The following is a 14,723-nucleotide window of genomic DNA, read 5'->3' as shown; positions in this document are numbered from 1 at the left end:
TGGAACTTGCAACAAAATTCCACCAGAATTCGGTGGTTACCAGGAAGTGGCACCACCCTCTTCTCCACCAGTAATCACGTTCTAGAAAATGTTAAAAACTCACACATTGCTTTTACACAAACAAAATTGTGTGCGGGGCATCCCCCAGGTAGTGTTTAGCCACGTTGCCCGTTAAATGTAGTCATCAGCAGCGTGGCAGCAGTGCCATTGTCCATCAGCGTGCCCTGCTGTGTGCATGTGTTATGGCCCATTTGTCTCACTGCGGCTCAATGTCTTTACACAGAGAGAGCCCCGTGGTGAAAGGAAACTCTCTCTTGGCATTAACTGGACTGGCTGTTGCCGTCTCAAAATATGAAAACAGCCTCCCTTCAGAATGTGAAGGAGCCCCGGAGGTAAGTGTGAAATAATATGTAACTTTTAATGGTAATATTTCTGATCAGCTCAAGCAGTGGTTTGCAGCACAAAACAAATTCTGCGTGCCAGTGAGCCATGTGTTTTCTTTGGCAGTGATTTGCAGCTAATAAGGGTTCATATTTAGTGTTCCGTTTTCCTGAACTGACTGCTAGAAGGTACGCTTTAGCCTTATTTTTATGCCAAATGCATATTGGAGCACATGTTGACGCCTATGCATGCAAGTCCGTGTATTAGTTATTCAACTTAGCAAATGAAGACCTTCATCCTATGTAGCTCTTCCCCTAACAGCTTCTACTGAAAGCAGGAAGCATACTGCTGTCTAATTTGTGCACATGCTCAGTATGACTTCCACTCTATTCTATGGCAGCAGCCAATCACATGTATGCTGTATCTGAACACGGATGCTAGTATACATACTATAGGCTGCTGCTTCAGTGGCTTCCATGGGAGCGCTACTGACCATGTTCAAGAAGATCACACGCGGAGGCTTCTTGGTTTCAGCAGAGGCAGCCAGGAAAGGAGGAAATCTACTAACCCCATCAACTAAAGAATGCACTTTACTTCATCCAAATTACAGTATGCATTCCAATCCAACTTAACTGTTCAAATGGCTCATCTGCTTAGAATCACTTGGGTTGTCATCTTGCAGTACTTCACTAGCACATTACATTATTGGATGTATGTTTTCTTTTAAAAACATTTCTTCTTTAAAATTAGGATGCTATTTATTCTTTTTTCCTCTCCCACAATGTCTTACTTTAGATCGGACCTGATATACTGCCTACAAGTGCTTGGCTGTCTATGGTTATAGACACCCTCCTCAGTATTGTGGACAGCCACTATCGCCCTAAGGGCAGAATCTTCCCGTGGATCCAGCAAGTAAGTTGAGTTATATGTTACAAGCCAAATATACTGATATTATAAGGAGGTGTATTTATAGAGCAGTTCTGTCATGGAGCAGTCCGAAAGCTTGTTCCTTTGGTTTTTCTGGTAGCCGCACTGCTTTTGGAAAATACATTTATATATGTACCATTTTTTTCATGATGTACACGGTTGGACGCAAAGGGTCCTGCTCTATCTGTGAAAGTCATAGATAATTAACATTGCATGTGAACTGGATAAGAAAGAAGTGCACTGTTTAATTATTTTACATTGATCATGTTTGTCTTACTGTTAGGAAGCAATGAGGTGCAGACCTTTCTGCGATCTCACTACCATGCTTACATTTTATATATTAGCTTCTAGCCCTTTTGCAGACGTAGCCATACTAGCTTTTGCAGTGAGTGTTGGAGCAGTAGAAGACTTGGTCATCTAAGAGTTCACTCGCTATTAAACTCTCTACGGCCAGGACGCCTGTGATGAGGAAGTGGGTAGCTCCCTCTCTCTAGCGATAATCACAATGAGAATCTTATATCACCTGATCTTTGCCCTGGATATCTTTCTTTTTTGTTTGTTTAATACACATTTCAAGTCAACGGCCACAGGGCTCCCCCTTCTGAGGTGCTTTAAATATACATACTCCGCGCTGTGCCTTTCAGCATCTGACTTGATACCCTGCCAAAAAGCGGAGTTTTGGTTTGCAGAAAACGAGCTGGCAGCATTCCACCAAGCCCTGGTGGGAGAATGTAGCAGCAGATGGCTTATTTCCTATAGGGGGTTAATTCATTTTAATGAACGATACCGAGACATAAATAACAAGAAAGACAAGTCCCAAGGTACCCTGCTTCAAATACATCAAGCCATACAGTACCAGGAGATTTATATTTCACGCAGTCACAAAGTGCAGGATTAGAGGGTTGGGTTGGATTCCATACAGTGTTCTTTAACACACTGGTTGGCAGCTGTGGTAATATTTAATGCTAGGAAACCACTACATCTTGTGGCGTGACCACTTTGTGCAAACTAAATGTGGATTTGTTTATCCACTTGATTAGATTTTTGTAGACGTTGTGTCTTCTTACTTCTCTATATACCGTATTTGCTCGATTATAAAACGACCCTGATTGTAAGACAACCCCCCAAAATCTGAATATTAATTTATGAAAAAAAGAAAAAGCCTGAATATGATGACCTTATAGGAAAAAAGTTTTACCGGTAAATGTTAATTCATGTTGTCACGGAGCTGGCTAGTCCGACCGACTACCTCCGCTGTCTTGTGCTCCCTTAGCCTGGGACACCACACTTTCCCCGGTTCCCCAGTCACTAGCCGAGACTCAGTGTAGGGTAAAACCAAACGAAGACTGATTTATACAACATTAAACATCAAAGAATGGTGGTCACTCCCTGGTGGCAGATCCTGGCTGTCTGCCGGAGATAATCCCCTCAGCCAGTGATGAGATGATACTGCTGGGGGTAGCCACAGAAGTCTCTACAAACCCAGGGTCCATAGTCAATAGGGAGGAGGCTGGCAGTCAGGCTTCTCCAGTGGCCCCAGTGATGGAGGCTTCCGTCACAATTCTCCCCCCTTCGAATTGGACTGACATAGGATGAGACCCCAAACGGGTTGACTCCGTAGTCAGTCAGTTTATTTGGCCCATTAATTCCCTCCCAAAATTGGTGCTCCTGCTGCTGCTGGGGAGATGGGCCGGCTGCGCCATCTCCCGGGTACCGCTGGGGAGTGATGCCGCCTGCATCCCCTCCCTGGTGCTCCTGTTGCCGTTGAGGAGAGAGTTCCGGTTGATCCGGTCCTGGAATTAGGTTCTGCTGCTGGGGGGGCGGGTCGGCCGCTGTATCTCCCTGAACTCCTGCAGCTTTGGTAGGTGCTGGGCAGAGGCCAGCGATGCTCTGCCTGGTTGCCAGCACTTCAGCTGGGGTTAGGGAATCTTGTGGGTCGGCCTGCCGCTGGGGAGGGAGGGCCGGTTCCTCTGCTCCCGGACATGTGAGCTGCCGCTGGGAAGATGGACCTGCTGTCACATCTCTCGGTTCCTCCCACTGCCGCTGGGGAGGAAAAACAAGTTCCTCCGCTCCCGGACATGTGAGCTGCCGCTGGGGAGAAGGGCTGGCTGCCACATCTCCCTGGATCCCTGTAGTCATTGCAGATGTGGGGCAGAAGCCAGCAGCGCTCTGCCCTGTTGCCAGCTCTTCAGATGGGACTAAGAGATCTGGGCAGACTGCCCAGCATTCTGAGGCCCCCGGTGTGGAGACTGCAGTGTTATCCACCCCTCTTGGGTTAACATCCTCAGATGTAAAATCAGTTAGATCCACAATCTCTGGATCTGGTTGTGGAGCACAGTCGCACAGCTCCAGTATCGGATCTGGATTAGCTGCCCAGTATCCCTCTGACTCAGGGGTGGAGACCGCAGTCCCATCCACCCCGCCTGGGTCAACACCCTCAGCTGACCACTCAATCACATCCACAAAATCCATACAATTCCTGGACACTGGGGCATTCTGTTGAACGCGGTCAAACAGTTTTTTATACGCCTTCTCCAGTTCCCACTCCTGCGTAATTAAAAAGTCTAAATCACTTTTAAGTCCTAGTGCATCTGGGAGGTCCCACTCCCTGAAATCCCGGATGTCCTCAATCCGCCACTCCGCTGTACTGCCGAAGTCCGGATCCTCCTGAAGACTATCCCATAATAATCCAGGGCCACCAAAGTCATAGCCCTCTGGAGAACAATCTTTCGCAGTTCCCCAATATGCTTGCTCTGTATACCACTGCAGAGCCCTATAGTGATCTTCCAGCTCTACCTCCTGTTGGACCAGCTTGTCCAATTCGGATACCCATTGCTCCTGGGGTTGCTGTCCCAGGAAAGACATCCGTAGTTCCCGCTGGTCTCTAATCTTTTGTTCGGAGCTTGGAAGACACCGACCCCGGCGTATAACAGCCCTCTGCCATACTGACCGTCGAACCACTTGCCTCAGGTTCTGGTATTGTTCTGTAGGCAAAGCAGTGGTGTAGCAGGAGAGGATGACCCGCAGCAGTCCCTGGAATTCGGATACCACATCCATGTCCTTGTCAAGGCGACCGAAGTCTGCCGTCCTGTCGGTCAATCCCGGTAGAAAGTAAGTGTCCCTCAGACTAAGAAGAAATCCCACCGCTTGCCACCAATGTCACGGAGCTGGCTAGTCCGACCGACTACCTCCGCTGTCTTGTGCTCCCTTAGCCTGGGACACCACACTTTCCCCGGTTCCCCAGTCACTAGCCGAGACTCAGTGTAGGGTAAAACCAAACGAAGACTGATTTATTTTAGACACACAGAGCTGGATATATCCAGCAAAACACACATTAACATAAAACAAGATATTGGGACACAAACCGCCCCCTTAATCTGCCTCTCAGAGACAACAGGGGCAGTAACGGGATTAACAATACAATAGGGGGGAGACTGATTTTTTTTAATAAAAGCTATGATTGAGAAAAATTGTGTTTTTATTTCCTTTTTTTTTCAACCTGCCCCCCCAGTTATGCACATCTGCCCCCTGGTTTGCCACTCTGCTCCTGAAATGCCTTATACCCCCTATATGCCACTCTGCCCCACAATATGCCTTTTAACCCCCTAAATGCCAGAGTGGCATATAGGGGTATAAGGCAATTCTGGAGGCAGAGTGGCACATAGGGGGTCAAAAGGCATATCATGGGGCACAGTGGCATTTAGAGGGTTAAAAGGCATTTCTGGAGGCAGAGTGGCATTAAGGGGGTTAAAAGGCATTTCACAGAGCACTCTGCCTCCAGAAATGCCTTACGCCCCCCATTTAACACTCCACCCCCCTCCCTCCAAACTTACCGGAGCTTCTGAGTCCCCGGTGCGTAGTCCGGGCAGCGTGTAGAGCTCTACGCGATCCGCGTACACAACTTGATTTGCAGGACTCATTGTATTATCATTGTATTTTAAAACGGGCTTGATTGTAATAAGTTGGAAAGTGTTATTTTTTAATTAAATGAAAGTTCACAGATTCCCTAAGTATTTGTGTGGCCAACCATTGTTACCATGCCAAGACATTTTGTCTGTGGCCTGTGTTTTATGGAAATTAAAGAACCCGAACCATGCTCTGCGTAACCTTGGCTGATAACGTTCAACATTTTCAGCACCACCGATCTGGATATGGTTCTCTGTGTCCAAATTCCGTAAAGAACATCTGCTTCTGAGATTTTTTTTTCTTTTCTGAATTGATACCAGCGCTGGTGTAGGCAACACCTGTGACTGCAGCTGCTGGAATCTTTACCTCCTCTCATTCTGATGAAGCTTGATGGGAATTGTAGTCCACAGCAGTTGGTGAGGCAAGCAGCCCTAGGATGCCAGTAAGGATGTGTTTGGGGATATCTTTTTGTATACCATTCAATACAAGCCAGAATCACAATTACAAAAACAGGGTTGTCTGAAGCTGATGATGGTTTAGAATTGTTGGCAGTTTTTCCTTTTGTAATCTTGCAAATCAAGACAACTTAATACATTGGGGGAAAAACCCAAGGCTTCTCAGAGGGCAGTACTGGTCATCATCGGGTTCATGGACGCTAATCCTTTCAGAGAGGTTTGCAAGAAGCGTCCTAAGGGAGGACACTACTGATTTTCCTAAAGCAGGGGTGTCCAAGTTGTTTCTGCAGTGGGCCACTTGATCAGAATTGTATACGTGCGAGGGCCGCACTCATTTTTCACTGAGAGAAAATATGGCCTTTAATAAGATATGCAGATTAAAATAAAGTAAATGACACAAAACCTTTACTTTTCCTCTCACTGTTTTCTGGGATTTCTGGGCCTACAAATTCAGGATTTTGGATAAGTAAAAATAAAATAGTTCTATTTATTTTAGGGATGCACTAAAATGAAAATTCTGGACCAAAACCAAAAATTCAGGGTTCACTTAGCCGAAACTGAAAGTGACCCCCCACACACTTTTAATAAAAGTAAGTTACACACCAAAATTGTACAAAAAAATTATATATTATGATTGTTAACAGCAACCTCAGGCATACCCAGATTCCAGCTTGTACTGGTTGGCTGGGCATTGTATATTTTGTCCAATTTTAGTGTGTAACCACACTTTTATTAAAAGTAACACCACAATTGGACAAAAAAAAATCAACAATATGACTTGGCATGATAGGAGTGTGATTGCTAACAGCAAACACACTCTTTTTATACCCAGGCAACCAGTGAATGCTGGAACCTAGGCATGATGGGACTGTGATTGCTGTTAGCAGATTGCTATTAGCTGTTAGCAATCACACTCCTATCATCCCAAGTCAGCCAATACATGCTGTTACAGGGTGGCTGTAAATGCAGACCCCATACGGCTGGCAGCATCAATACACAAGGGGGGCAGCTAGCCAGATTTCAGCATGTACTGGCTGAGTTGGCATGATAGGAGTGTGATTGCTAACAGAAAACACACTCTTTTTATACCCAGGCAACCAGTAAATGCTGGAACCTAGGCATGATGGGACTGTGATTGCTGTTAGCAATCATACTCCTATCATCCCAAGTCAGCCAATACGTGCTGGTACAGGGTGGCTGTAAGTGCAGACTCCATACTGCTGGAAGCACAATACACAAGGGGGGCAGCTAGCTGGCTGGCTTGGCATGATAGGAGTGTGATTGCTAACAGCAATCATAGTCCCATCATGCCTAGGTTCCAGCACTTACACATCCATGCTATCACACACACACAAACTCATTCATTCACAGATTCATTCCCTCAATCAGACATACTCATTCACACAACCTCCCCCACCCCCTTACCTGCTCTACAGCTCTCTATGCCGCACACAGACTTCAGCAGGGGGCGCGGCCTCCCTCGTTCTCCCCACAGAGGAGGCGGGACTGGAGCAGAGAATAGACCCTCCCACAAGTAAGCAGCAGGGCTCTTGTGATCCCGGCTGCCGATCTCACGCGGGCTGCACCTCGAGGTTTCGCGGGCCGCATGTTGGACGCCCCTGTCCTAAAGCATAGTATGTATATAGTAAGGATGCGGACAACAGCTGCCCACACGCTTAAAAATACTTTTGTAGAAGAAGCACATTATTATTGACAAGTGGAGAAAGCTCATACATACCTAATCGGTGTCTGCCAGTGACTTCTGCATCTCCATAGCATAGCAGATGAGGATCAGAGACAGCCCAGTCTAAGGTGACAGGATTCACAGATGTCCAAATGGATGATCTGGAAACGCTGCAAGTCATTTGTACATCATTTTCTTTGCGTTCTTCTTGTGTCGTGATGTCCATATACTTCTTTATCTTTGTTGATGTTGCAAATAAGGAGGTCCAGCATTTTGCTTTGTCTCAATATGCCCAAGGAGCGATGGAAAACGTAATTATCGCAATAAGGATCATTCCTAAAACCTCACTTCATTTTCCTCTTCATAAAACAGATTACTGCTCCAGATTATTTCATCCCTACGGATATAATCCATCTGCCTGGAAGCTTCCCCTTCCTAATAGCTCTGGAAAACCGCCAGCTGATGGCTTCCAGCAGCAGGAGTTGTTTTCTCTTCTGTCTTGCATCTATTAGACTATCTGCAGAGAAATTACCCTTATCTGTCACAATTTGCTTTTGTTCAGACAATTTGTTCATACATCAACATATTACCTCCTTCTGAAATGTGTTTATTTTGTTATACACCAAGGGTTCTGTGAACGAATGAAGAAAGGGTTTAACCTGTACCTCGTCTTTTTGTTTATCCTGAAGAAGGCTCATTGACAAAGTGACAACGCATTTGTTTTAAATAGCAATTCACCAAACATATGACTTTGAACTATCTGTCAAGTTATTCCCAGGATCAAGCTCAAGTTTATTATTTAGAGTAATGTTGGTTACATGCTAGCAATATATCAAGATCCACATTTTACAAATCGTTTCAAAGCCCGTCTCTTGCAGATGTATTGGCGTACATTGAGGCCAGAAGTGACATCAGTGAGATGCCATTGTTAGTGGGAACCGTAGTGGGGAATGTTTCTTATTGCAATCACATTATAACACAATGTCTTAAAAATATAAAAAAAAGAAGAAGTATGACTTTCAGATGCGTAAATTATACATAACCAGAAATTTGAATGTAACTTATAGGAGTGACTTCACCCAGGTGTCTGCAGGTGAGATGGATACTTCAGCTTAGGTATTCTGAAGGCACACAACCACAAGAACTGAGCTGGCCCTGTATAAGGCATTGTTAATGTAGGACTAGCTCATCATTTCACAGATCAAACTTTTCACTATGTAGATTGTGGGTTGGCCCTTCAATTTACAAAGATTATATGAAGAATGGGTTTTTAATGATTTAACAATACATTATGCAGGGCCTAAAGTCCTTCTTGCAGGGCAAGTTGACCAGGGTTTTGCACTACCACCCCCTAGGCCCTGTTATTGATCACTTCTACCCCACAGACGGGGGTAATTAACCACCTTGTATAAGGGAGATGTGTTATTTGACTTGGCCCATGCTAGCAATGCACAATATGCAGTAATTGCGCAATACAAGACTATCAATTATAATTGTGTCCTCTAAACATATGACGGATGTTAAAGATACATCTACTGTGTTGTATTTAACACGTTTATAACATAATACAGTATTGGAAACATTTCTTTCTTGTACTATTGAATGCTCTGACCATTCACAGCAATAACTGATTATAAACATAATTGTCTCATTTATAATATTTGCCAGGAACATGTAATTATCATGTGACATGGATTGGCTGTGGCTAAAGAAACTTTGAAAAAAGTTTCCTTGAAACATTTCTATATTGTTTTTAAATGATTAAAGTAAAACAAGACCCTGTTTCTATATCTTTAGCATGGTACAGGGAAGAGTTTAAGTGGAACAGCTCTGTTAACAGTTAGTGTGCCATAACCGTAATTCTTGGCATTGTTTCCAAGAAATGCTTTGCTGTTACAGGACTTCAATAAATATCTCGCTGGGCAACGTGTTGACCATTTTGGTTTGTTTATTTTCAGAAATCTTACTCCGGAGAGAACACGTCCAGTGTGATTGCCCGCTCTTGTGCTGCCACAGCCCTGTCGCTGCTTGTCCCAGTGCTGGTTGTATCGTTTAAGGAGACGGTGTCAGAAGTTCTCAGTATCTTGACGGCCAAGTTACCTGGGAAGCCAGGGGCAGACGACTCTCATCCTCTGCAAATCCATATGGGACTGGCACTGGGGATGTTTATCTCCCGGCTGTGTGAAGAGAAAGTCACGTAGGTCTTAAAGCAGCATGTAAAATGTGTCGCTAATCCTGCAGCCTTACGTTTTCGCACTTAACAATGGAAAATCCATTAAATATTGGCGTTCTACAGAAAGCGCAGTAGCGGCCAGAAAGTGCGAGGCTTAAGGGCCTGCATCGTAAATGAATTCAGGAACACCCGGGCTGTACATAAAACTGTACTGTACAATTGTCTAAAAGTTCTATCGTTATTTTTTAATGGACCTCGATACGTTTGCACTGCAAACATGCTTTCTTTATTATTTATTGACTTAGGAAGCACCCCTTTATTCTGCCGCCCTGTACAATGGATAAACACAACCTAACATGTACTGCATTGCAAAACAATTTGGACTTGCAAAATGAAAAGTAAATGACGGCCCTGCTTTAACCAGCTTACCATTTAGTAAGTTATTGGAGTCAGTAGGCAGCCTTCCCCGGCAGCCTACTGAAAGCAGGAAGAATGAATAGATAATCTTCACCCATGGTAGCACGCCCATTGAAATCACCAAAGTAGCAGCTAGGTAAACATCGGTGTTGGATAGCATACATCTAAATGGCTTCTCCCCTTTGACTAGAATGGAAGCTCTACTGAGAACGTGCAAAAAGCATATTCCGGTATGCTCCTTGCTTTCAGTAATACCTTAAATGAGACAAAAGAACTCCAATAAACAATAAGAAGAAATAATCATAAAGAATGTCTGCGCTGATTTGCATGCAGTAAAATTGCAGTAGGGCCAATACAAAATGGGCTCCGATATACATTTAGCATGAAAATAGGGTTGGAGTGTTCCTTTAACCCCTTGTTGACAATCGACGGTCCGGGCACATCACGCAAAGACATTCAGATAGCAACAAATGGCCAGGACCGCCACGGCTGTAAATGGGCATAGAAAGCGATCTACGTTGAATTTCTGCACCCAAACCCAACCACCTCGATGACGAGGCATTCAGCAATAACGAGTTCGCATCAGGGGCCATGTCCGCCTCCTAAACTTCAATGGAGTCGCTGAAATGTTAAAACAGCCATTGTCACGAAGGGTACAAAAACTAAAATCAGCCATTGTCATGAAGGGGTTAAGTCAGCTTGTAAGTCAGCTTGCCGCAGTGGTAATCGTGTTCTGGTACATGCAGCAGAATCGTGCAGATCAGTGTCGGACAAACAAAAAAAAAATAGGTTAAGCCAAAAATAACTGCCAGTGTACTGTGCGTGAAATAGAACTTTTAAATACACTATTACTTATCTATCACTTTGTATGCATGTAGAGCTTTATTAATTCATTAAGTGATATTCTGTACTAAATGTATATACGTGACAGACACACACACATCAAATAATGTATTTGTTCATATGTACAGTAGTGGTCCATCCAGGATAGATGGTGTGCCTCGCTAAGTTCAGCGTTGGTTAGTAGAACGTTGTGAGTGACAGCAGATATTTTCTCTCTTGTTTGCAGTGATGTGTCTGGTCAGCAGATGAATTTACATATGATGAAGTCTCTGGATGCGCTGGAAAGTTGCTGCTTTGACCCCAATGTTGAATACAAGTATGTATGGGGCGTCATGAAAATGTGTCATACTGACCAGCATCAGCAGGGTGCTAACGTGTATTTGAGATCGTGGGCCCTATAATGTAAGAGGGTCACACTCCAGTATTAGCCTTGCACTGAAAATACTCCATTATGGATATTGAGGGCCAGAATTCACACTGTAGTAATTAAGTAGGAAAGCATCTAAAAAGATACTTTGGAATACAAGTGGGGTCTGATAAAGTTGCTAACCATTTAGGAATGGCGATGAAGAGTTTACCCGCACTAACAAATGCCAAATGTGTGTTTGCCTATGTGTGCCAGCTGCAGGAGTTGTGTTACAGCCACCAGACCGTGCACATCACACACATTGGCACAAAAGGCTTCATCGACACAAGCCGTGCACAGAGCTGCTGCGCAGGGAGGATCCAAATGCTCCTTTGTCTGGATTTCAGGCACTGTAATTATTCGAGCCATATCCTCCGTACAAGCTGCTTCTGTATCCATGGCAGGAGGGCTGAGGCGAAGGCGGTATAAACTTTATCCTTTTAGTGTCAGAGAAGTATAGGCCCACTGGTCACCCTCTGATAAATGGCTAGTGGCTAAGGGCAGGTTAATTTTACAGCATACCACTAGGGAACCCATCTCGCCACGCAAAGTGTGTTTGGTGCATGCCTTACTGGGTGTTATGTGATAGAGACATCATCATGAACATCTTCCCCCCAAACAAATGCAGTTGTCAGTAACATTTCCCATTTTGTTGGTATCCCCTTTTTCCATTTCTGTTATTTTACTTTGAATGTCCTGCCTGTGTTCCATCCTGTTAGCACGGTAAAGGACTAAGTAGTAAATTAATACAAATTGGTACTAGTTTTAGGATTTCTCTTATTAATATGTAACAAGAATAACATTGTGGGTCAAAGTATTATCCTTAAATAGTGAAGTCCCATAGTCTTTGATAGTTGAGGTTCAACATCAGCATCAACTGTTCTGGATGATGCTATGTTGTCTGGATGATGCTATGTTGTCTGGATGATGCTATGTTGTCTGGATGATGTTATGTTGTCTGGATGATGTTATGTTGTCTGGATGATGTTATGTTGTATCATAAAACAAGGGGCTTTGAACAGGAAGGGATTCATGTCTCAGGCCTAATTCAAGCCCAACTAGCCAGATGCTGATAAGCATAACGCTGTAAAGTGTGATATGAGGACAAGCTGCTTCTTGTGCTATATGATTTGCTGCGCATTTTAGTGCAAGAGAGTTTTGCATAATTGTGATTCTGGTGCAAATATCAAAATGTGACCTTAAATGTTGATTGGACCATTTCATTAGTTGCTTTCATGATAAGACCAACAATGCATGTGATCGTATCTGGTATTGCAGCTGCAGTGCATAGATTTATGACTCGTGTCCACAATCTCCAAACTGACGTCAGCCTGCATGTTCTCCCCCAAAACGAAACACTTACAGGAAGTACGAAAGTGTAATTTCTAAAATGCATTCAAAGTTAAACGAATGATCCCATTGTCAAATTTGTCCCTTCTGAGACAATTGGCAGCTATACAACTACCAAAAAAATCGCATTAGACTAGAATCAATTTACTTATTAATACCACAAATAATTTGCAAGCCTCACTACATACTCTGTTAGGTCTGTAAAGTCGACACCAACAGTGTTAGTGGCCTGGCATTGGATGTTATAAATCTTAGTCCAGATTGACAGTCCTTTATTATAATGGCATCCACCATTATAATAAATGGATCTTGTGAATCAATGGGCATCACAATATTATACAGTGGCATGTTTTAGCCTTTAGTGTTGTGTGATAGGCTTTCCTGCTTTTTTATGAATTAATGATTGTGTTATTATGATTCCATCGGTTGGTGATGATACAAATTCACCATTGAGTAGTATACATATAGGTCTTTTGTTCGCTATTACTCTGGCAAAGGAGTTGCTGCTCCTGTAAGAAGGGCAGTATCTTGGGTTATACCGCCATCTGCTGGTTGTGTGACTCCATGATTCTAATAAGGAAAATTTTAATTGCTATATACAGTTCTGTATACAAGTCCAAGAGGAGACAGTCTTAAGTCAAACACATAGAAAAAGATGTAAAGTGAGATGGAAGGAAAAAGACACTTATGAGGTTACAACTTTTTCTACTTTTGGGCGTTAAAAGGTACCAACTTGACTAAGGACTCCCAACCTCTTGACTCTGTGTCACATAACCCCTGTTTGTTTTTTAAAAACAGAAATTTGTGAACAAATATATCCCAAATCTCTACTGTTTCCTTTTTAAACCTCTGAAAGCTATGATCGGGAACCCCTAACTAGTTTGTCATTCTTCTTATTCCCCAAGCATGGGCTGTATACTGGGAGTAGGTCTTGCGCTGTCCTTCATGAGTCAGAGCAACCAGACTGACAGCCGTGTCCATGTCACTGCCACCCTGCGCAAACTTTACACGTCACTGTGCCACAGTGCAGACCAGAGCCGGACAGTGCAGGAGGTAAGAACGCGGTGCATAGAGTTTTTGTTATCAGTATTTATGTATTTAAGGGACACATTAATAGTATCCGTGCGGCTCTGATCCAGGTGCTGTCATACTGTGTGGCTGTTGTCACTTTGTCTGCATTCAGTGCTGGTGTCCTTAATGCTGAGGAGGCTGAAGAGCACATGAACAAGCTGCGGACATTAACTGAGCAGAACCAGCAGGTCAGTGTTCTCACCGTCTTCTTCTACCTTTATACATCCATTGATGGATACAGAGCCAGGCTTTATTCTGTGTCTTGATAAAAGCTGTGTCGCCTAAGGAGTATGATCCATTTTTTTAATATGCATTCTTCAAAAATGAAAAATAAAAAAATAAAATTATTTGAGGTAGAAGACGCAGCTGCCCTCCTCTGTGGTCTGACGTTCCTTCTCACTTTTTGTCTACTGGGACAGTCTTGGCTCAGAATAGGGTCTTCTGGTTGGCAGTTCCCTGGTGCTGTTGAACTACAACTTCCATAATGGATACCCCTTTCCTTTTAGAAGGATGTCTGAGTAGTCATGGGAGTTATTTTTGCACAACAGAGATACCTGTACAATAGTCTGACCCAGTAACTCTGTTAAATTCACAAACTATATGTCACCAGCTGCCTCTTGATGTTACTGTGCAACTGTTACCGCTAATGATTGTTAAGCCTCGTATTTTGCTTTAACTCAGACCCCAGGCTTGGCATTGGCTTTGGGAAGCATTGTTCATGGGTTATCGGTGTGTGGACACGGGAAAGCAGAAGACCTGAACAACAGACTGCTACCGGCCTGGATAAAGATTCTCCTGGCAGAGGTAAGTGCTACTTCAGTTTTAACCTATAAAGAGAACCTAAAAAAAGATATTGCTAAGATATATATGTATGTCTTTCAGGGATGTCCCACAATGCAACGTCTGGCTGCTTTAAATGGGCTGGTGGCCTTGGTTGGGTCTGAATCTGCACTGATACAAGTAAGCTCAATTCTGTATGAAAAGAACCCTTCAAAATACCAAAACCTAATATTTATGCATTATTACTATCATTTAAAATTGCATGAGATTGTTTCTTTTAGTTGAGTTTAATGACAAAGGATTCTGTTGCATTTTCTGTGGGTTGGTGGT

At 43.6% G+C, this 14,723-nt stretch overlaps 1 protein-coding gene across 4 annotated transcripts in view; it reads left to right on the top strand.

The window, feature by feature from the left end:
• The window catches only part of LOC149284270 (focadhesin-like), a 91,442-nt gene that overhangs the window by 56,038 nt on the left and 20,681 nt on the right, over positions 1-14,723 (top strand). For all 4 annotated transcript variants that reach the window (XM_089496938.1, XM_089496937.1, XM_089496936.1 and 1 more), the window contains 8 exons: positions 284-392; positions 1,177-1,293; positions 9,312-9,550; positions 11,013-11,102; positions 13,448-13,595; positions 13,682-13,801; positions 14,295-14,417; positions 14,496-14,573. In XM_089496938.1, the coding sequence (XP_089353064.1) occupies positions 284-392; positions 1,177-1,293; positions 9,312-9,550; positions 11,013-11,102; positions 13,448-13,595; positions 13,682-13,801; positions 14,295-14,417; positions 14,496-14,573 (1,024 nt within the window). The remainder of the gene's footprint in view (positions 1-283; positions 393-1,176; positions 1,294-9,311; positions 9,551-11,012; positions 11,103-13,447; positions 13,596-13,681; positions 13,802-14,294; positions 14,418-14,495; positions 14,574-14,723) is intronic.

This window comes from Sceloporus occidentalis, unplaced genomic scaffold (genome assembly GCF_023333645.1).
Source record: "Sceloporus occidentalis isolate IW3139 unplaced genomic scaffold, rSceOcc1.0.p SCAF_96, whole genome shotgun sequence".
In the NCBI taxonomy this organism is placed as follows: Eukaryota; Metazoa; Chordata; class Lepidosauria; order Squamata; family Phrynosomatidae; genus Sceloporus; species Sceloporus occidentalis.
Note: the sequence above shows the minus strand (reverse complement) of the source record. Positions and strands in the feature narration are given on the sequence as shown.